Genomic DNA, 24,712 nt, shown 5'->3' on the forward strand with positions numbered 1-24,712 from the left:
GGTAACGCATTCCAGTATTTCACCACCCTCTTAGTGAAAAAGTTTTTCCTAATATCCAATCTAAACCTCCCCCACTGCAACTTGAGACCATTACTCCTCGTTCTGTCATCTGCTACCATTGAGAACAGTCTAGAGCCATCCTCTCTGGAACCCCCTTTCAGGTAGTTGAAAGCAGCTATCAAATCCCCCCTCATTCTTCTCTTCTGCAGGCTAAACAATCCCAGCTCCCTCAGCCTCTCCTCATAAGTCATGTGTTCTAGACCCCTAATCATTTTTGTTGCCCTTCGCTGGACTCTCTCCAATTTATCCACATCCTTCTTGTAGTGTGGGGCCCAAAACTGGACACAGTACTCCAGATGAGGCCTCACCAATGTCGAATAGAGGGAAACGATCACGTCCCTCGATCTGCTCGCTATGCCCCTACTTATACATCCCAAAATGCCATTGGCCTTCTTGGCAACAAGGGCACACTGCTGACTCATATCCAGCTTCTCATCCACTGTCACCCCTAGGTCCTTTTCCGCAGAACTGCCTAGCCTATTCGGTCCCTAGTCTGTAGCGGTGCATTGGATTCTTCCATCCTAAGTGCAGGACCCTGCACTTATCCTTATTGAACCTCATCAGATTTCTTTTGGCCCAATCCTCCAATTTGTCTAGGGCCCTCTGTATCCTATCCCTCCCCTCCAGCATATCTACCACTCCTCCCAGTTTAGTATCATCCACAAATTTGCTGAGAGTGCAATCCACACCATCCTCCAGATCATTTATGAAGATATTGAACAAAACCGGCCCCAGGACCGACCCTTGGGGCACTCCACTTGATACCGGCTGCCAACTAGACATGGAGCCATTGATCACTACCCGTTGAGCCCGACAATCTAGCCAGCTTTCTACCCATCTTATAGTGCATTCATCCAGCCCATACTTCCTTAACTTGCTGACAAGAATACTGTGGGAGACCATGTCAAAAGCTTTGCTAAAGTCAAGAAACAATACATCCACTGCTTTCCCTTCATCCACAGAACCAGTAATCTCATCATAAAAGGCGATTAGATTAGTCAGGCATGACCTTCCCTTGGTGAATCCATGCTGGCTGTTCCTGATCACTTTCCTCTCATACAAGTGCATCAGGATTGATTCTTTGAGGACCTGCTCCATGATTTTTCCAGGGACTGAGGTGAGGCTGACTGGCCTGTAGTTCCCAGGATCCTCCTTCTTCCCTTTTTTAAAGATTGGCACTACATTAGCCTTTTTCCAGTCATCCGGGACTTCCCCGGTTCGCCACGAGTTTTCAAAGATAATGGCCAATGGCTCTGCAATCACAGCCGCCAATTCCTTCAGCACTCTCGGCTGCAACTTGTCCGGCCCCATGGACTTGTGCACGTCCAGCTTTTCTAAATAGTCCCTAACCACCTCTATCTCCACAGAGGGCTGGCCATCTCTTCCCCATTTTGTGATGCCCAGCGCAGCAGTCTGGGAGCTGACCTTGTTAGTGAAGACAGAGGCAAAAAAAGCATTGAGTACATTAGCTTTTTCCACATCCTCTGTCACTAGGTTGCCTCCCTCATTCAGTAAGGGGCCCACACTTTCCTTGGCTTTCTTCTTGTTGCCAACATACCTGAAGAAACCCTTCTTGTTACTCTTGACATCTCTTGCTAGCTGCAGCTCCAGGTGCGATTTGGCCCTCCTGATATCATTCCTACATGCCCGAGCAATATTTTTATACTCTTCCCTGGTCATATGTCCAACCTTACACTTCTTGTAAGCTTCTTTTTTATGTTTAAGATCCGCTAGGATTTCACCATTAAGCCAAGTTGGTCGCCTGCCATATTTACTATTCTTTACTGTTCCCTGAAGTTTGGTACTACCACACTTTCTTATCAATATTTCCATGTTACCACATGGGGCCTCCACTGTTATGCAACTGATACCTACATTTACATGCTATTTTTACCTTGCATCTCATAATAACTGCCTTGCTGTCAGTTTCTCTGACTAAAATTTAGTCTGCAAGACTAGTTTAATGTATTTCAGTACAAAGCTTTGGTACGCACATTTCCTGATTGAACTCCGAAAGGATTTTCCAATCTGGCTGACTCGTCTAGGAAGCTGAACATTAATTTCAATCTCATAGATTTCATGTCACAATATAGTATTATTATTTTTGGTTTGGTTTTCTCTTATTTGAGAAACTGAGATAAATAAAAGGGTACTAGAACTGAGTAATGAGATTTATTACATTACACACATTTACTCTTTTCCTATTGTCCCTGCACTGGCAAAACAGTGATCTTAAAATCTGGGCTCAATGCTTTTATATAAAACCACCCCTGGGATAAGGCCTGTTTATCAATTTGAAATTCTTAAATTCTAAACTGCAACCAGTTTCTTTTTCATATTCTTCTTATCCTTATTCATTTACATGGCAGTAGTGCACATCGGCATGACTCATATTTTCACTTCTGCAGAAACTTCAGGAACATGGTGCAATTTAAAGCACCTAAAATGTAACCAAATAAATGAAAGATTATATAATATCTAAAAATAATTACCTTCAAGTGTTTCTCCTTGCCCAGGGAGGGCATCCCCTGCTCCAGATGCATACAAGGCAGTCACGGACAGTGCGTATCTGGTCCCCTGTTCTAAATCTCTCAGCACTGTAGTGGTCGTATCACCCCTTATGGTTACCTCCTTGGCTTCACCTCCGGCCACTGGAGCATACGTTATACGGTATTGCTGGACTTTGCCAGGTGCTGCACTCCAAGATAACTTCATTGTGGATGTTGTAGCATCAGAAACTCTCAAATTTCTTGGACTTCCTCGGGCTTCACATGTTAAAAGACATTGAAAGTATTTTTGAAATTACCACGATATAATACTTAATTTTGATAAATCATTATTGAACATTCATGATATAGTAAAGCTTTTGGTACCATCATGATAACATGCTCTCTTCCCCATCTCCCTTGGGCACACATGTCTGTTAGGACGTAGTCTGTGGACTCTTAAGTTCTCACTTTCTACTACAGTAATTCAGGGGTCAAACCTGAAATTTGCTGAGCACTCTTGAACTAATCCAGCAAATCACTTAAGCTTGTCAATGGGCTCCAGTATGAATGGGGCACAAAAAAACCCCATTCATTTATTACATTAGTGAGATTTATTACATTATGTCACATTTACTCCTTTCCTTTTGTTCCTGCACTAGCAAAACAGTAATCTTAAAATCTGGATTGGGTGCTTTTATATAAAACCACCCCGAGAGAAGTCCCATTTATCAATTTGAAATTCTTATATTCTCAACCACAACCAGTTTCTTTTTCATATTCTTCTTATCCTTATTCATTTACATTGCTGTAGTGCACAAAGGCCTGACTCAGAATGGGGCCCTTCATTGCTAGGAAATATACAAACACAACGGTAATCTAAACTCCTTAGCCCTCTTTTACTTCTGAGATTAAACTTTGATCTTCTGGTGACTATGTAGTTTATATTTTGGTTTCTGCTGTTTTCCATACTCCTCTTAGTATTTGGAACTTTATCTCACAGTATGTCTTAGAAGTGCCTTGTTTCAGGGCCCTATTTTCATCTGCCTTAAGAGCCCTTCATAATGCTCTCACAGTGTAAAAGGGACTAAGTGTAAATGAGAAGCAAGCCCTTAGCATATTCAAGGGTGAGATTAACAATTCCCTTTTAGTTTATTTTATGGATGTGAGCTACATTCATTTGCTGTTATTTTACCTCCTATGGGCATCAAGATACACCCCTGACCAGCACAGAACATAGCCACATTTCCTTTCATAGCCTAGTGGCAAAGTTGTCCCACACATTGACAATTATTGGATGATAATGAGAATGTTCAGACAGCAAGTAGCAACATCTATGTCTGGGAAGTTCTCCACAGCAAGGCGGAGAGACATCATCCTACCATCCATATAAGGAAACCTCTGGCTCCTGCTTATTCCTGCCAGCGTTCTGTTAGCATTCATTTCCAGGCTCTAGCTCTTCTTAGTCACAAACAGCCGTGTTCCATTCTCTCTGTGCAGAGGCTATATGTTGCTCATTTTATGTGACTCTTAATGTCTTACATTTAGAGCAAACATCATTTCCAACCAGAGTTTCAATACAGGTTAAAGCTCTGCCCACATTTTCAATTAGACAAGACTTTTTAACACCAAGATAATAAAAATGATCTGTCGCCAAACTATTCCCGAATTCACAGCTGGCTGCATCCTGTAAGGCAAAAACCTATACTGAGGTTGCTTTGGAGGGGCACAGCCCTAGCTGTGCGAGTCACTGAGGCTGACTTAGTCCAAAGCTTCCAGGAGCCCACAGGATATATTGCCAATGCAACACACTTTTCCAGGAGGCATAGTGGGATGCCCATGTCCAGTGAACATTCCCCACCTCTACCTGTCCTCTCTGGTGGATGCTAGCCTTAGATAGTCCTTGTGCTGTGAGTAGAGGGATGGCAACTGTGCTTGATTTACAAGGATGGTCACAAAGGGAAGAAGGGAGTTTTTTTTACTCAGAGTTTTACTTCAGTAGAAACTTCAGGAACATGGTGCAATTTAGAGCACCTAAAATGTGACCAAATAAATGAATAATTATACATAATATATATAAATAATTACCTTCAAGTGTTTCTCCTTGCCCAGGGAGGGCATCCCCTGCTCCAGACGCATACAAGGCAGTCACAGACAGTGCGTATCTGGTGCCCTGTTCTAAATCTCTCAGCACTGTAGTGGTCGTATCACCCCTTATGGTTACCTCCTTGGTTTCACCTCCGGCCACTGGAGTATATGTTAGAAGGTATCGCTGGACTTTGCCAGGTGCTGCACCCCAAGATAACTTCATTGTGGATGTAGTAGCATCAGAAACTCTCAAATTTCTTGGAGTCCCTAGGACTATACATGTTAAAAGACATTGAAAGCATATCATGAAACAAGCCTGATTTCTTTATTTATTTTCAGATCATTATAAGAGAGATAGCATACATGCTTAAGTGATTTGCTGGATCACTTCCAGACTGCTCAGCAAATTCCAGGATTCAGCCCAGAGAGTTGAACGAAGACCTGAAGGAGATTTTTTAAATATAACTTCACAAGAAGTTATTCCCTGAGGCAAATTAGTGCTTTTTGATATTTTTAAGTGTTTTTTAAATGACCATGATATAATAAACATCCATGATATAGTCCAACTTTTCGTACCATGATAACATTTTTTCCCATTTCCCATGGACACAGATGTCCATTAGGCCGGGTGTAGCCTGTGGACTCACAGTTCTCACTTTCTACTACAAATATTCAGGATCCAATACTGCAATTTGCTGAGCACTCTGGAACTGATCCAGGAAATCACTTGAGCATGTGCTTAATTTTAAGCATGTAAATAGGCCCCTACAAAATCAAATCTAAGACTATTAGTAACAGAAAACAAAACAAAAACAAACAAAAAACAGAAAGAAAAAACAGAGAGACAAGGAAGAACTATTTACCTCCATAAGTCACCATGTGCATCTTTTTTTAGTATCTATATTATATGGCACAGAAACTACATTAAAATAACTTTCAGGTTGATGCACAAAATTTATAAAAGCAATGAAAATGTGAGGTAACAGTGCAAAATTATTTTTGTGGTAACCATTTGTGCATAGGCACAGGAGCACATATGGTTCCCTATGAAAAAGTCCAACAACCCTATGAGACACTTTAAGTACCACACAAAAATACTGACTTCCACAATATAAGGTAAGCATAAAGATGGACTGATTTTGTTCACCTGTAGTTATTGTTATTTATAATTTGTATTAATTAGAGGTTCCAGTAAGAATCAGGGCATCATTGAGCAAGGTGACATACCATCAGAGAGTAAAAAATAATCTGTGCCCTGGAGAATTTATAATCACTTGTATTAGGGCATTATAATTTACAAAGGAACCACCTTGATTATGTAGCATCATCATCTGATGTTGTGAAACTCTATTAGTAGATCATATGTGCTACTATGTCTAGGCACAAGGGGCTCAGCTAGAGATATTGGTAGCTTAGCTCATCAGTTCTTTGCTTCTCATTAAAAATAAACTGCAAATTGTGCCTGAAATTAAAGTTTTACATTGAAATTGAGCTTTTGGAGCTTCAGTTGACAGACAGTCTACAGCTGAAAAAATCCAAAACACTGACAATATAGAGGCCTACAGTAACAATTAACCAGTCATAAACCAGTTTCCATTCAGCAATCAAAATTTGATCTTTATTTTTGTAACGTTTTAACGTTGCATAAACATTAAGAGCCCAATCCAACAGTTCTTGAATTCAATGTAAAGACTATCACTGATTTTAATGGATGCTGGATTAGTCCCTAAATAAGCAACTTGCTGACAGTAGATAAAAGATGTGTCACCTATAAGGATATTACATGAACAATTTTTAGGTTTATACATACTTCGTTTGAGTTTAAACCTTTCAAGTTGAAACATTTTTGTAACAGACAATTCAGAAGTCTTATTTTCTTTGCCTGACACATACGTGGGCATTTTGCCCAAGGCACATCAACATGTTTAGGAGTTACAGATTCAAAAATGTATACAAAAGGCAAAATCCAAAGGTTCTTGATTAGAATTTGGGATGTTGTTATATTAAATTGTTTCTCAATTAAACTTGCGTGATTCTAAAACACCCCATTTATCCTGCTGTAACAAGAAAAAAGAGAAAGGAACATCCAAGTTACACATACTGAAAATAAAAAAGATATCAACGTGCACAACCTTCTTCTCAAGCCACACTACAAGCCTGTTATTTATTACATACCTTCTTCAGTTTTTGCATATCCATTCAATGAATTTCCAGGCCCAGACAGATACTCAGGAATAACATAAACTTCATATCTTGTATCAGGAGTCAAGTTCAGTAACGTAGTTGATCTTTCATTTGCTGGGACAGTTACTTGTTTCCTCTCTCTTCCAGTCACTGGCCTGTATGCAACCCTATACCTTAGAACATTTCCTGGAGCTGGCGTCCAGCCAACCTTAAAGCTATCAGTAGTTTCATCTGTTATCATTAAGTTTCGAGGAGCCCCTATAACTGCAAACAAACACAAATATAATTTGCAAACATTTGCCTTCAATCAGAGAACCAACTTCATTAGTTCATCCCACTTACCAAGACCAGGGCCTACATTTTCAAAAAGTGACTATTTATTTTTCTATGCTTCTAATTTTGGATGGCCAATTTGAGACACCTTACAAGGACTTGGTGTTTCAGAGAACTAGTACACAGCACTTTCTGAAAATCAGGCCCCTTTAATGTGTATCTTCCTCTGACTGCCACAAGGCGACAGGAAAACAGGGGATGGATCGCTCAGTAAATTGCCCTGTTCTGTTCATTCCCTCCGAAGCATCTGGCACTGTCCACAGTCGAAAGACAGGATACTGGCATAGGATGGACCATTGGTCTGATGCAGTATGGCCATTCTTACGGTCTTATCAAGTCAGGCAGCCAAAATTATGAGTTGCTTTTGAAAATTTGAACCAGAGCTACAATTTAAACTGCATCAGTGTTTGCTGATATATGTAACCACTCAAGGATCTGCCAAAGTAGCTGTTGAACAGAAGTAGCCTTCTAATAAAGGTAGAGTAGAGCTGTACTCAGTACATTTAGGTATACTCTGGGACATTTTTTTACAACAACAGGTTGCCTAATAAAGATTTTTTTTCTGCACACATTTCACTGATTGTGGGTATTTACTTCTGTGCCATTCCCATTCACTGATGAGTGTCAGATGCACTTAACTACACATATGCACACACCAGATTTTGAAAAGCCATCTAATGTAGTAATCAGGAAAAATATTGAAAATATTGGAGCTCTTATAAGCTAAATTCTCAGCATTTATATGAATTTTTCATTTATTGATGATTTAAAATGTTTATGATTTAGGCTGCTCCCCTCAAGACAGAAAATCACTCGTTATCCTGCAAGATAAGAAAAACTAAGGCCTGCTTTTTAACTTAGCCTGCTCCTGATGAAAATTATGGCTTCCGCTGAGACCATTCAGCTGGTTTGGCTAGATGAAACAGGGCAGAATTTAATCCTTTGCCACATACTTTGGGCCAAATTATATCATATGTTGCCCAGCAGTCAATGGGAGTTTATTCACATGCATTTGAGGACAACATTTGCTCTTGAGTGTTCACTAACCATATGAAGGTAAACTTCCTCAACAAATTTGAACATCATTACACCAGAAATATTGTTCTTTGTTATTCAATTAAAGATCTGTTTGAAAGTTGAACAAAAAACATTTCCTTTGAAAAAAAAAAACTTATTTTTTCAATTGACCATAAATACAGTATAGGATTTAAAACTCTGTAGCAGCCTAAAGCCCAAATCAGCTATCAAGAAACCAGCTGTTCAACCCAAGCTGCTAGCAACTCAGCATGCAGAACTATTTGCATTTACATAGCATTATTGGCTTCTCAAAAATGGCAGGATTTTATCAGATCAAAATGATGAATATTTTAAAATGCACTATCAGTCACAATATGGAGTGTATTTCTGACATGTCTGAAATTTTTGTTAAAGCTGCTGTTTCCCCAGTTCTTCACATTTCAGCCGTACATTTCTATGATTTATGAACTGTGGATAGTATCAGCCAAGCAGCCATTTGAAGCAGATGATTTCCTAAGGGAGAGTTACATGTGGCTAAAACATTATGATCTGTGCAGGTACAGTGAGATTATGTATACAAACACATAAAGGATGAAAGTGCAGATCCTCAACTCCCATTCATCTCAAATTAAGTTAGGTGTCTAAATACATTTGAGGATGTGGGCCAAAATCGTCCGAATTGGACTGTTCCCTCAATCCAAGCCATTTTATAAATAAACACATATTTTAATCAATACTAAGAAAAATACATCAACAGACTATTAATGCTATTTCCTTTGTTCGTGTAGTTCACCCTAGAATCTTCTGGAATACGAGGTCGAAGATTATAGGGTGAACTAGAAATAATGGAAAGTAATGAGTACAGCTTAATAGCCTAGCTAGATTAGATTGAATTGAATAACTAACTATAGGGGTAAAAAAAATTAATTAACTGTAATGTTACTCCTTAAAATAGGCGAAATCTTGCAGACGGTTCTCACAGAAAACTCCCACGATAGTCTAATATGGTGTCAGGCCCATTAAGGCTATTAAGAAGTTCCCATCTGGAGAATAGAGTTGTTTATTAGCCATATAACCTTTTTTCTATAAACCCAAGTTAAAAGACCTAGATGCAGCAAACCACTTAAGTATATGCTTAACTTTAAGCATGTGAGTAGTCCCAATGAATTTGCTGGATCGGATTGTTAGTCGCTAAGGTGCCGCAAGTACTCCTTTTCTTTTTGCGGATACAGACTAACACGGCTGCTACTCTGAAACTTAACTAGTGTGTGTTCACGTTATACTTTTTTTGTTATTTAATTTATTGATACCACCATACTCTATTGGAAAAGCAGCCTCTGAACGTCAGAGAAAACACAGTATCCAGCAAACTTAAGGGAAATAAAACACAATCTTAAATCTAATAGTTGTCCTGTATTGGAATTTTACACCTTTAGTCAAGGCACTGGGAAACAATAATGCCCATTCTCATCCCACATACCAGTGCCATCTCTCAGCATTAGGTTGGTATTCCACATACACAAGTTCTCTCAATAAAGCAGATTGTTACTTAAATACATAACATGTTTCTGGCTGAGCATAATAGGAAGAGTACCTTCTAAAGTCGTTTCTTCCCCATCCAAGGAAGGACCATCACCATCTTCATACTCTGCAATCACACTCACTGCATAAGGAGTTTCAGGAAGTAAATGGGTGAGAACTGAGCTAGTACTTGAAGCCGGCACTGAAACAAGGAATTCTTCTCCACCAGCAGCTACTTTATATTTAATAAGATAGGACAAAACCTCAGATCCAGCTGGAGACCAATTCACTTTGAAACTGTTGGACTTTACCTCAGAAAAGGCCAAATTACGGGCAGGTAAATAACCTGTTTTTTAAAAAAGCCACACGTTACAATAAAATACTTAAAAACGCCTTCAAAATCACTCAAAAACATTTCCTGCAGTCAGCTGATTTCTTTGATTCAATAAATATTTTCTGATATGCATCTATGCTTGTTTGTCATTCTCATTCATGAATACATAAAATTCTATGATGATCTCTGAGTTGTCTTAAACAATATGACAATCAGTAGAAACACCAACTTAATGTTTTCCACCTCAGGTGTCCTAGGTTCAATTAAAAAGTTGACATTTGTTACTGCCAGCCCTGAAAACTTAAGGTGAAATCTGAGAATCAAGCTGGGTTCTTTCTTTCTCTCTCGTGTTCCCTCAGGGACAACAGTGCATCCTCACTTTATCGGCGCACTTGCACACAAATGAAATTAACAGAATTTCAACACTCTTACAAGAATGGATCCAGAAAGGGGAGTAAATGAAATGACCTGAGGCACAAACATAAACCTGAAGTCCTCAGCTAGTTTTGGTTGGCTTAGCTAGCCTACCAGTGGGGCTGTTAGGGGTTTGAGCCCTCCAACGTAAAAGTTTCGTGATCTCAAAGGTATTCTGAAACAAAGGCTTATTTTTAAAGAGTCTGGGGTTTTCATATGCTGGGCTTATCCACCTTCAGTGTCCCTTTGAAATACAAAAATTGTAAGGCACAGGATGTAGCAGCGGATGAAAAATTCCTTCAGGTTTTTGAATGCTGTGAGCCAGGTTAATGTCATGAAGGATTTCTCACTCTTACCCTGAAATTTGTGAAGCTGGTGACTTTCTAAACTCTTTTAAATATAACCGCAGAAGAATTTACAGTGACAATGGCAAGTAATTTTTTACTCATGAGGACATATTTTAACCTCTGTGACTCCTGTGTAAAAGCAAAGTAACTCCACTGAAGTCATTCTAGATTTACATCATTGTAAATCTGGCCCTCCAACTTTAATGTCATCTTAAACATCTGCGGGGGGGGGGGGGGAAAACGTATTTCCCAGTTAATTTTCTTCTTTTCATAAAATAATTGTTTTTTTCCCAGTGTTTTTAATTAAGTTTAAAATAATCGGTCAAATCCTAAATTACTTTAAATCAGCATTGTTCCATGGAAGCCAATGGTGTAATGAAGTGAAGAATCAAGTCCACTTAGCTAATTATTTGGAGTTATTTTATGTTTTGATTGTATCACTTTAGCTAAAAACACATAAACAGATTATGCCCTCATTTATACCTGGACATTTTCATTGACAACAAGGGAGTTAAATAAATGTAACTGAGAATCAAATTTGGCTCAGACTATTTTCATTGCTTTTTTTTTTAAGATTTCTCTAAGTATTGATAATTACTTACTTTTCTTCCTTATAGCAGCCAGTTCCTGCTCAATTCGTAGGCAGACAGACTGTGTAAGTTCAAATGATATTCTTTGGAAAGCATCAAAATCTTCCACTGTGTACACATGGGTTTCAGCAGGCAGTGAAGCAATTGCTTCCAATTCTGTACGTACTGCATCCTTAACACCAACTGCAAATATCTCTACATCTGACTCCCTCAATTTTATGGCTGGCTCTTTAAAGGCATCTGACGATTTTCCATCAGTAATAAGAATCATGACCCTTGGTACATTTGGTCTTGATCCTCTGTTGATAACAAATACTTTCTCCCTCACATAGGTCATCGCTTTGCCTGTGTTTGTAGATCCACCTCTGTAGGGGAAGGTGTTAATAGCCTGAATTACATCTTCAATTTTGTTGTATCTGTTCAAATAAAACTCCGTATAGGGATCCCTGCTGTACTGGACAAGACTTATTTGTACTTTTTGAGGTGAAACCTCAAAGCTTTTAACTAACACTTCCAAAAAGGCTCTTACTTTAACAAAATTGGCGATACCAATGCTGTAGGAGCCATCCACTAAAAGCACAATATCAGCTTTTACATCCACACCACGGGAGCATTCTGTAAAGAGAAAAAATTACCAGTATAAAAGCCAATAGTCAAGGCACTTCTATTGCAGCTGCATCTGTAATCAGCTGACTCATCACTTATAAACACTAAACGATGCTGGTCTTTGGTTAAACTAATTCCATTAACTAAAACTATGTCTTCCAGTAACTGAAGGACTTTTATTAAGAGAGATATTTAGAAGTATAAAAAAAGAGCTACAATATCAGAACCATATCGATAACTTACCCACTTGAACTTTGACTGGCTGTGTTTTTTCCATTATCGTAATTGGCTCACTGGGTGCCAATCCTTTCATTGCATATACATTAATCTGGTACTCTGTTTCTGGAGAAAGATCTCGGACATTTAAAGCAGTAGTTTGAGGACCAACACTCAACACGTGCTGTTTGGCTCCTGCTATCATTGGAAAGAATTGCACCCTGTAGCCTGTTATTTGGCTAGCTGATGGATCCCAAGTGACTCTAATCGATTTTGATGAGATTTGGGCAGCCACTAGGTTTGAAGGAGGCTCCACAACTGAAAAATTAAAAACAAATCCAAAAAGATCAAATACAATGAATACAATCAAATACAATAATGAGCAGATTTTTTCCCTTTCCCTTTCCCTCTCTATTTCCCGGAAACACATCAGAAGGTTTGAATGAATAAAGGCATCTGCAGGAAACCACAGAAATAGAACAGTCTACTCTGTCATTGTCTAGAAGGGGCAGTTTTTGGAATCTTGAAGGGGCATAGAAAGTGCAAGGTTATAGCTTGAGAACTATTTGGTTTCAACGGTCTTCAGTCTTTACCCATGGATCCTTGCCAAACCATATCTTCTGCCCCTTAACCCAAGCTGCCTTGCCCTGCATAACCAGTGAGACAATAGGGCATGATTCATGCCCTTCACATGTGTGTTTTTTCAAGTGAATTCTCCCTTCAACATATTTTCCACCAGGTGGTCTAAAGTGTTATGTTCTCAGGATTTGATAACCCTAGAGGCAACATAACTATTTGGAGTTATGGACTTCAATGGGATATTTCAAATCCAGTCAACCGCATGTGTTCTAATCTGCTGCTGTTTAAATCTATACAGCTGGAAACATGTCTTCCATATACTAATGGCAGATTATAAAATTGATGGAACTATCAAAATAAGCATGGATCATCACATTAAAAACACATATCAGGTACATTCCAGTTAACAATAAACTTTTGTAAAAGGTCTCACCTTCTTCTCCACTAATCAATTCACCCAGCTGTTCATCAACACCTGAGCACACTTGTGAGATTATTTCATTCTGTATATCCACTATTCCGTCAAAATTTGCCACGTTAAAAACATGCTTCAAGGATGGCTGAGATGCCATTAGTTTCAGTTCTTTTGCATCTGCTGCTTTGACTCCTAAAAGTTATGAGAGATGAGACCATATTATGTGTATAACATTTAGATCTTTGTAAGTGTATTTTTAAAATTTTAAAGCATCTTGGAATAAAGCTGATGCAGGTTAAGCTCTGTAATTACTAACAACTTAATTACTAAAGCTTAATTAAAGCTGTGGATTAATGCAGTAGACTTTTACTTAATGAGGTCATATGTCAAACTGAGTTTGTCAGTCACATCCTAGTCTCCATCTGGACACGTTACAAAAATTACCACACAGTTTGGCACAGCTGGGACTCTCTGTTCAGGAGAGACCAAAGGGCCAGTCTCAGGTACCATGCATTGAACACCCCTAGCCTGTAAAATGCATGAATCAAGCTAGTGCTATTAGAATGTTAATGCCACACTTTAATTAGCGTTAAATTTACCCACAATATTAAATAGTAACAATAATTAATGAATAACTGATATACCCAAGGAGAAGACTTCAACTCCTAGGTTGCGAAGCTCTCTTGCAGGAATTTCAACTTCATCTTGAGATTTTCCGTCGGTAATGATGATTGCTATTTTAGGAATGCCTTTTCTTGCTCCAGCAGATTCAGTGAATGCATTCCTAATCAGATAATCAATAGCTTCACCTAAAAACAACAAAATGTTCTGTGCTTTTCTTAGGTATGAGTGAACTAGGATTTAAATAGAATTTCAGCTGTAAAATAAAATGCTATACAAACAAACTTTGGGGGAAGTTTTTCCCTCAACTTTTAGCTTTCATATGTTATCAAAGAGCTAAAATCTGTACCTGTCATTGTATTGCCACCTTTGTAAGGTATTCTTTTAATTGCATTAAGAAGATCATTCCTTCTGAAATACTGATTTAAGTTGAACTCAGTTCTTGTATCAGTACTGTACTGAACAACTCCAATTCGTGTCTTTTCTTCCCCAATGTCAAAAGCAGATACAAGAGTGCCGATGAAGTCCAAAATATATCTGAAGTTACTTCTCCCCACACTCCACGAGCCATCCACAAGAAAAACTAAATCTGTCAGTGCACTGACGGAACATTCTGAAACATATTAAAAACAACACAAATCTCTTCACAGAACAATGACAGATCACTTACATGTCAATATCTCCAAACACTTTCACTATCCCATACCATAGACAAAAGCTGTCAGTTAAAAATGAACAACAGAAATCTAATAAGTAGAAGCCAAGCCAAACAGAAATTAAACGGATTAAAATCCTTATTTGAAATATCTTACTTGGGTTGGACACCGTTCACCTAGCTTTAGTGACATATCTACTGGGAGGACATTCCAGAAACAGAGAACAGTTGAAAGAAATTAATTACAATAACACTGATAAGCATTGGGGCCGAAATAGTAAATACTGCACAAAATATTCAATGATTTTGGTGGAAAATAACTTTACTAAACCACTAATATAGTATTTGTAAAATGTGTTAAAATGTGATTTTGGAAATGACATACTCCTTTTTTGTATGACACATTGATCATCTATGCAAAAAATCACACACCCCTGTTAAACATTTTATAACTTTTATAAATTAGACCTATTAATTAATGGGTCTAATTTGAATCAACACGCAGTTGCTTGTGGCCAAATGTGCCTTTGCATATGTACAAATCTCCCACTGATGTCAAAAGGAGATCTGCATATCTGTAGGAAGAATTTGTCCCTGAGGGCCAAATCATGGGCTTTGTCCAGTTGCAGCACAAGACCTACCAAAGCCATGCACCCCAACTAGACTTTGAAGCCACAAAGAACTATTTGTGTGCTAACGGAGGAAGCCAGCCTCAGAAGTGGCTATGTAACACCTGCTCTTCCACTGCCCAGAAGTGGTGTCATAGTCTCTCTCTACCTGGGAACTAAGGGATGACATTGGAGAGGCACTGAGCATGTGCAGCCTGAGCTCCTGATGGCAAGTTTTGGTTGGAGAAACCGAATGGAGCTCCACACCCTCAACAGGGGCCTTCCAACTGGCAGCTCCAAAATGGAACTGTCCATCAGGAGCTCAGGCTGGGGTCAAAGAGCACCTTGTCCTGTAGTGATCAGTAGTTACAAAGGGAGACACACAGCTCCTGCAGCAGTGCACACCCCCAATATATGATGTTGTAGAAGGATTTGATGCTGGGAAAGAATTAATTCTGATACCGCTCCTCTCTCCCGCCCCCACTCTTATCCCCACATGGCAGCAGCATAGGTTTTTTCTGCAACTCTGTGTGTCCTCAGCAGGGAGACATTTATTAAAGGGCTGAGATATGCTCAGAGGATGTGAGTTTATTTGTGTGAAATCCTTGGTGCTCAGCTCAGATTTTCACCTCTTTCCCATAGAGAGGTGGCAGATTTTCAGACCCTCCTCAACTTTGGTCAGCCCAGCACACACAGCCAGATCACATGTTAGTACAACCTTACTGCTAAACAACATAGGCACAGGATTTGACTTTATCATCTGATCCAAAACCCTTTGGGAGACTTTGCACTGGCTTAACTGGGTTTTGGATCAAACCTTTAGTTACCTCTAAAATGTCACATAAGATGGAAGACAAAAAACGTACTTTGAATCTGAATCTGGTCAGGCTTCTTGTCCTCTGGACTAACTGGAACACCTGTCTGAACTAAACAAACCACAACATAAACAGGATTAGTGGAAGGGAAACCAGAAGTTGTCAGTTGACTGTAGGTTACATTTTGTAAAAGTCAAGAAAAACAAGGTGAGAAGGAGATATGTCAACAAGATTTGTTGTGTGCCTCTCTCAGAACGTGCAGTTTACAAGTACAATTCCTGGACACTGATTTGACAGCATTAGAGTTAAGGCCAATACATAAATAATTAAAAATTCCTTGTGCTCACACTGTACCTTCTATCCTGAAGTGTTTAATAATTGACCTTTGCAACACCCTGTAAATCAGGTAAATAATATTATCCGCATCTTACAGACAGGCAAACTGTGGTTAAGTAACATGCTTGTGATTATATGAGAAATCTGTGGCAAAGCCAGAAACAAAGCATAATGGGGAAAAGGCTGCTCGTGGGCCACAGATGTCCAGGCTATAGATATGCAATGAGCTTTTATTGGCCAATTGGCACCAAGCCAGAATTTGGTCCTATAACCCAAATATTAAATAGCCACTTCAGTTACTTTATTCAGCTATGTCTAACTTTATGTGTACTTACTTGTAAGCTGGCCAAAGACAGGTAGACTCTCTTCTCTGTCATCATATGAAGCTATTGTCACAACATATTCTGTATCAGGTGTAAGATCTGACAGTATAGTATGGGTAGTACTAGGTGCAAGGGTAAATTCTTTAGTAGGTCCATCTGCAATACAACATACAAAGCACATTTAACACAAAGGGTCTAAACCCAATAATAATAATTATGAGTTTTTCATAATCTGAAAACACAGTAGAAAGAGCTATCTGCCCACAGGCTGTAAATAAAATTTTAAAACAGTTGTTTGCCTTCCTGAAACACCTAGTTGCAAAGGACATACAAAACTGCGTCCAATAAAGCATTTTATTTACTCATCAATTTTAAAACCAAACATGTGTACAATAAAATTAGCTGTCATTTAGAAAATCAGTTTACATAGTGGGTCTGAGTCTAACCTCATATCAGTTTTACACGGGTATAACTCCAGTGATTGTAGCTGAGTTACAAATGATTTACACTGGGATAAATGAGATGAGATGTGACCCCAATATTTTACCTTAAGAGAGATGCACAATATTTTCCCTAGAAAAAGCACATGGTTGGTATAGGGTACTCCTATGTTATTTAAGCTATGATATTTTTAATAGAGGACAGTTTTCAGTTTTCCAATATGTAAAATTAAGGCAGAAGAGACATGTTTCCAAATTGGTATTTCTAATACTACTGTAGACATGCAAACACTGGGCCTGATTCTCAACTGCCTTGCACCATGAGTAGCTACCAACATCTGTGGAGAATTAGCATGAGAAATATTGTCATTTGGATTTAGTAGAATTTCATATTCACTCCGCACTTGTTAAGGGTCAAGGCAGAGGAAACTCAGAGACACACCGTTTATAGAGTCAGTTTTGGTTAAAAAAAATGTCTGGATCTGATTCTGAATTCATCAGTTTTACACTAAGGTCATTGGGAATTACGCCTGATTTACATTGGGATAACAGCTGAAACAGGATTTCCAGGAATCAGACACCATTAAAAAGATTATCAGCAGTGGACATTACCTTTCCCGCTATACAGCTAGAAGCAATAGTAGCAGAACTTCGTCACCTATCTACTGTCAATGTATGTCATCCCGTAACTATTTTTGACAATGGGCTCTGTGTTTAAGAAAAAGTTCTGTAAACCTAATCAACATCAATGAGTATTCACTAGTCAAGCCTAGAACATTTGGACCTGATCCTGCATAGTGTCTCCTTAGAAGTGCATAGCGCTCTCAATTCCCATTTAAGTTAACAGCAGCTGAAAGTATTCAGAACTATGCAAGATTATGTATATCTTAGGGAAATGAAATAGTGGGTAAACTTTCTACACTAACAACAGGATTCCAGGGCCCAACCCTGCAGACCCTTACGGATGTAAGAAGTATCACTGACTTTAGTGAGACTACTCACGAGAGTAAGAGCTCACTGGAATGAATAAGGTTTCGCAGCCAGGATTTTCAAATGACTTTCAATGGGATTTGGGTCCCTAAATCCCTTAGGCCCTTTGAAAATCCCAGTTTACAAGATTGGGCCTCCAAAAGTGTTTTAGAAGAGGGACTGCTACAAAACTAAACTGCTGAAGAGATTAACAGTGAGTGAAGGACCCAAACAGGTGGCAGAACACAGAGGCTAGATTTTGCTATCTGCCTGCATCATGCAGCCAGGGGTAGTATAGGCCCGCTCTCCCAGGAACTCCCTATTTTCCCTGAGGGACAGAAATTTACACCTCCTCTTTAGGAGGTGCAACATACTCCAGCAATATGACCAGCCAGCACATAGGAGGAGGAAGTAGAGTCCTGACTTCACCTACTTCCTGCCCCTCCATACCAAGGGAGAAGCATCTAGAGCACAATCCTTGCGTATCTCAAAGCGCTGAAGCTACAATGCAAGTAGCCCTAACACAGGCCACACAAGAGAGGGGAAACCCTTGCACCCTCCTACACCTCTATGGAGCTGCGTAAGGACAAGGCACAATCTTACCTGTAAAAATGAGGGCGTTAACATATATCCTCACACCTCATTTTGACACTTACACAAAAATCAGTTTTAATAGATTTCACAAAACCAAAACAAATGTAGTGGCGCTAGATCATCTGACTTTATAAAACAAAATCTTACCAGTTGTAGGGACCACTGTTACCCTGTACCCCTCTATTGCATCAGGTGGTCTTGTCCATGACATTCGAACAGTGTGTTCATCTATCATTGTAAAATTCAAGTCTGACGGTGGATTAACTGCAAAAGATTTACATCAGAGAAATGTTTACTAAACAGAACAAGCTACCATCATCTTAATAAATAAAATAATAATGCTGAGCAAAGCTTACTAAGATTGTCTTTGCATAAATTTGTTTCCAACAAATATAAAGATATGTTGTTGGAAAAAAGAGTAAAATAAAAGCTGATGAAATATGACAAAACATCAGAGAGCATACGCATTACAAAGGACAGCACAAAACATTTGTTTCTTGAGTTGCCAAGTCATTCAAGAATGGCCAGCAAAATCAAGCACAATAGAAAACACATTTGGATACATGTACAATGAGTTCACAGATAATAACCACATATGCAAACATGTCACATAACAATTAAAGGATTTTTTGTACATGCTGGGTGCAGATCGTACAAGCATGCCAAATCACAACCTGCTTACAACACCGTGAGATCGTTTAGAACATCAATACAGTACTCTTTTCCATAGGAGATCAAAGAATTGATAATCTTTTTTAAATGGTCTCTGCATACTCATATTTCTTACCAATTATATTTCACTAAATCTGAAAACTTGGCAGAGATAAAGAAAAATAGATTTTAATAATACAGAAAAAGGTTGAGCATTTTCATGTTTAGTCAAACAATTTATATTGTGTTCCATATGTAAGTATACATGTAAAATGTATATCAAGAATACTATATCCATGTATTACATTATTCCAAAGTACTGGGAGCTTAACCCCTTTGTTCCTAGGAGCCACTAATCCAGCATATTTTGCATATGGTTGCAAAGAATTCAGGAATGAAGGGGTTAATAAATAACAATGGTTATAAGGGATTTGCTGTAATATCTGAACTGATACAAAAGTTCACAAAACTACGATTCTCCCTGTTTACACCAGTTTCCTGTACAATTTCCAAGGTGTAAACCATCGTTATCATGTTCCCTTTGCAGCAGGTGTATCCATACTAGAAGCAGCATTTTAACATAAAATGCCAGTATGGTTCTTTCAAACACATTGGTTAATTATGAAAAGACAACATCAAGGTATATCTGTAGACATTTATTTACAGAATTTATAGAAAACAGTGAAGAGGGCACCAGTGATCGGAACAAAGGACTGCAAATAAAAACTTGTAGGAGCTGGTGACAAAAGTAATTGAACAGTATAGAAAGAAATAGTTTACATACGCTATTTTGCAGCATCATGCATATGGACATGAAATGTCAATTATTATTTTTTAGCTTCCCACAATGGACAAAAGCCTCCATGTACAGGGTTCATTACACAAAGACGTTTCATAAAATATTTTATAATGATATTCTCTTAATAAAATTTTCATGCTCAGTCATGCAGTATTTTACTGACTCACTGTCAGTGCATGGTAGGTATAGTACAGATTACTATTTAAACAGGTCTACAAAGTAAGATAAGATTCAGCCATACGTTCCATAAATACTTTACTCTGTTTTGCAAGCATTCTTTATTAGTCAGACTTTGTCTGTTTCCTGGAAGATCTCCATCATAGATTAATTAAGGATTTTTTGGTTTGTTATTTAAACACGTTTCAATGAAAAGAGCATCTTTAAGACATAAATCACAGAATTTAAACTGCTGCTAGGCCTTTATACAATAATAATAAATGATAATAATGAAATAGACAGTCTTTTTATAGATATTTACTGTCACTTCCAACCATAGGATAATATGGCTTCGTAATATTGATATAATAGATAGACTAGTACTGGAATAAATGTTATTTTTCCTATTATCCATACACAGGCAGTGAGATTAGACTATTAATCTGCATGCATTTTATTCATCATTCTGTTTTCTGTAATCACACTGCTAGAGACAGCAAAGTCGTTATTTAGTATCAAAATCATGCAACAGATGTTAATAGTAAAATATATTTGCATATTAAGAATATCATTATAAAATATTGATTCAGTAGCAATGGCTCAGGACAAATTTAATGCAAAGGCAGAGACAACTGACCTGAGCATGCTTCAAAAGAAAAAAAAATCAGTACATGGAAAAAATAGCACCACCAACCTTGAAAGTAAATTGACCTGATGCAGCAGAGACCTTAGGCTGTAACTGCTGAAGGACAGCAGCAGCCCAACTTGTTGATATCCAAATGACCGGATTCCTGATAAACTGAAAAACTGACTGTGGGGAAAAGTCTTTAACATTTTAAAGGATTTTATTCCATTTTATGAAAACTCATAAGTGGTACTTGGAAATTAAAAAGTAGAGTACAATCAATATTTAACTATTGTAAATACCATCCACATATGAAAGCTAAACAAATCCAAATGCTGCTCCCACTAAAGTCAACAGGAATTTTCCCTTAGACATGCAGGATTTGACCCCCAGCCATTAACATTTCTATTGAATTAACACCATTCAAGTGAAAGAAAAGCTCTTTAGACCCCGAGCCTGCAAATGGATCCAAGCCTCACCCAAAACCCCACGGACTCCAGTGGGGTACTGCACAGACCAAGGGTTAACCCATGTGGAATTTATTGCAGGCTTGAGGCCTAACTGTGGTCATATGACTGAGAACAAGGAGTCAAATGAGGCATCGTAAAAGATTTCTGTGGTAAAAATCTCATTATGTTAATCAAAGATAAATGAGACTACTGCTATTTCACATTATTATTCTTGTTCTGGCCCACCATGGCAAAATCATATACTTGTTATATGGACTCAATCCTGCAGTACTTTTATAGACAAAATGTCCACTGAACACAAATGGGAGGTTTGCCTATGCTAGGCCTAAAGAACTGGGCCCCGAAGGCCCTGATCCTACAAAGATTTATGTATGCATATAACTATATTCATGTGAGTAGCCCTCATCAAGATTTCTCAGGCAAATAAAGTTACCTGTGTGTAAGTCTCTGCAAGACAGAGACTGGGCACTTCTTGCCTGATCCTGTGCTGTGAATGGCAATGCTCCCATTGACTTCAGAGGTACAGGATCAGGACCTTAATGTATGGTGATGCCATAATATTCCAGCAAATATGGGAAAGGAGAATAATAAGATATATTTGCCTACTAACTCAAAAACTAATAATACTTGATAAGATTGTACATTTACTTAATGAGAGAAAAATTGCACTGTTTGCTTAGTACTAATGATATAGAACTCATTTAAAAAATTATAAATGTCTATAAATCTTGGAACTTCCAGCTAAATGGCCACAGACTGGTCTCAATCCACCACACAATCAGGGCCAATCGGGGTGGGGAGGGGGGGCCAGGAGGGCCATTTGGCCTGGGCCTCAAGCTCAGAGGGGACCTCAAATTTAGAAACTTGTTAATTTTTAGGCATTTGATAAGTTTAACAACTTGTTTTCATGCGCATCCCTATCAGACACACTCTCTCAGCTTAGAGCTGCAAATGTAAGCAAATAAGAGATGGGATTTGGTAAAAGACATAATTTTTTTGTTAACTGATATAGATTTTGTCACATTAAAGAGTTTAAAACGTTCATAAATATTGCGTATTTTTGTCAGTTTGCCTGCATCAGTGGCTTCAGGTGAACGGACCTTCAACATGTTGAAGCAGGTAAAGAACTATCACCATTCAACTATGGGACAAGAGCGTTTTAATGGACTCACCATGCTTAATATCAACTGTGATGTTGCACGAAAGCTAGATTTTTCCTCAATAATTAGTGCATTTGCACAGAAAAAGAAAAGCATTTGTTAATTAAAAAAATATTCAAATTATGTCTCACTTTTTTTGGTGCCTTATTTTGTTTTCATGTGTTGTCATTTTTTATTTTAATTATGGCTAGGGGGCCTCAAAAGCTGGAAGTGGCCTGGGCCTCTCTGGACCTCTGAGAGGGTCTGCACACAATTTATTAATTCCACCATGGCTTGGGGACAATGAGGAGGTTCCAATGAATTAAACAAATAACTTACAATAAGCCATTTTAGACACCAATCTTTCATGTGTTCATATATGTTTCAGTCACTTCTAGAACTATTGTAAGATATATTTCTTTTTTATCTAACCTATGTTGTATATCCCAAAAAAATGCATATCCAGTCATGATATATCGAATTCATGGCACTATTTATATTGTATATATCAGAATATTTTCTAAGACTAAAAATACAGAGTTTTTTCCCCATGTTATGTATACATTGTATTGGTTTGTATTGCTTAGCAGCTAGCACAAACCCAATAAAAAATAAAAGCCAGTGGCATTTCACAGCTTGTACAAGGTAGCTGCTAGAGATTCCCAATGAATATCTAACTAGAGAGGAAAAGATTACTTAAAACAACAGTGTCAAATAATTTAGATCCATAACTTGACCTATAGTAAAATTATCATACTCTAGAAGCTGCTGTCCTGCAGCATCTCACTATCCGTTAAATACAAATTCCAACCTCATCACTGAGAAATTAATGTAACCACAACCATTTTTGTGGGGCACATAAAATAGTATGGTATGATTTCTCCTGCTGGCTAGCATTGCAGTAGCAGTCAAACAATAGGTCTAATCTTGCTCCTACTGAAGTGAGTTCTGTGAAGGCTGGACAGGACGCAATATTCATGTTTATTCGTCATTCTTTTCTTTTATATATGGCATGGATTTGTTTTTATACAACTAACCAGACACTGAACCCAGCTCTGTTCCCATGATTAAGGTCAAAGTTACTAATTTCACTGAAGGAAAGAATAAGCCTCTTATTTTAATAAAATAAAGCTATTGTATAGTAAAGCATAACTTCTCACCTCGTCATATATGCCGTGCTGCTCACAACACCACAAGATTGCCATCTGTGTTCATATTTTATAAATTATACATATTTCTTACATTTTGAGTAAAAATGTAACTTATGTGAAGTATACTTTGTTAATATTTCACATTTTTAAAATATCTATTATAAAAATATATTTTTGAATATACACACAGTTCTGTGTGTGTTTGTGTATATATATATATATGTATGTGCATATATACGTAGGCTTCAAAGGGTTAGACTTTTATCAATAAATGTTGATAAATGTCAATTTCATCGTACACACAAAATGATGAAATATATTTTCATCGATCATCTAAATTTACAGATAGGCAAAGTAAGAAAAATACTATTTGAGGACTTCTTAGAGTCGGATTTAAGGATATTTACTTTGTATATTTTTACATGTGATGCTGACAATTTGTGTTTTAATGGTTATAAAGCTTTATCAATCTACTGTCATTAAATAATTATTGTCTGACCCCTTCTATTGCCCAACCTCCTAAAACTTTCAAAATTTAAATGATAAAAATCAGAAAAAGTATTAAAAATAAACATCAATATTATCCATCAAAATTATTTTATATCAAATTCTGCCAAGTCTATGTATACACACACATACGTGTTTGTGTGTGTGTGTGTGTGTTTGTAGACTTGGCAGAATTTGATTTATGTAGATATAGATATATAGATACAGGTACAAATATATAGATATAGATATAAAGTTTGCTACAATCAATGAGAAAAATTAGGAGTTACAGTCACTTTAAATATTTAAATTGTACTATCAACTTTAGTACTCAGTGGTTTTGTGAGATGGTCACATATTACTAGAAATTTGTGTGAGATCACCAATTCACTTCTCAGAGGACAACAACAGCCATCAAAAGGTAAGTCACTACCAACCGGATCCAAATTTGAATAGGTGACATGGAGCTGAAAGGCTTCAGATGTCCTTGCTTATCACTATTCATTCCTCTCCCTTTATTAAAAGTATACTCCATTACATATAAAACTTCCTTAGTCCCTTAACAGCAATGGCTGCATATTATGTTTCACTCTCCATATTGTATTTCCTGGAGAGATGTTTTTCTACAGACATTCCTTTTTCTCTCAGGCCCCCCAACTAGTGGATAGCTTGGCACAATTATGC

The 24,712-nt window shown here is 37.9% G+C and overlaps 1 protein-coding gene across 2 annotated transcripts in view; it reads right to left on the reverse strand.

The window, feature by feature from the left end:
- The window catches only part of COL12A1 (collagen type XII alpha 1 chain), a 116,599-nt gene extending 97,813 nt beyond the window's left edge, over nt 1-18,786 (reverse strand). The window contains exons 1-11 of one of the 2 annotated variants that reach the window (XM_077811621.1): nt 18,699-18,786; nt 16,561-16,704; nt 15,941-16,000; nt 14,161-14,424; nt 13,835-13,999; nt 13,209-13,382; nt 12,224-12,514; nt 11,387-11,989; nt 9,763-10,035; nt 6,810-7,082; nt 2,553-2,825 (exon numbers count right to left, since the gene is read on the reverse strand). In XM_077811621.1, coding sequence (XP_077667747.1) covers nt 2,553-2,825; nt 6,810-7,082; nt 9,763-10,035; nt 11,387-11,989; nt 12,224-12,514; nt 13,209-13,382; nt 13,835-13,999; nt 14,161-14,424; nt 15,941-16,000; nt 16,561-16,704; nt 18,699-18,786 — 2,608 coding nt within the window. Of the gene's footprint in view, nt 1-2,552; nt 2,826-4,634; nt 4,908-6,809; nt 7,083-9,762; nt 10,036-11,386; nt 11,990-12,223; nt 12,515-13,208; nt 13,383-13,834; nt 14,000-14,160; nt 14,425-15,940; nt 16,001-16,560; nt 16,705-18,698 lie in introns of both variants that reach the window. The other variant, XM_077811620.1, reaches the window with a different exon arrangement.
- Nucleotides 18,787-24,712: the final 5,926 nt, after the last annotated feature.

This window comes from Eretmochelys imbricata, chromosome 3 (assembly GCF_965152235.1).
Source record: "Eretmochelys imbricata isolate rEreImb1 chromosome 3, rEreImb1.hap1, whole genome shotgun sequence".
NCBI classification, from domain to species: Eukaryota; Metazoa; Chordata; order Testudines; family Cheloniidae; genus Eretmochelys; species Eretmochelys imbricata.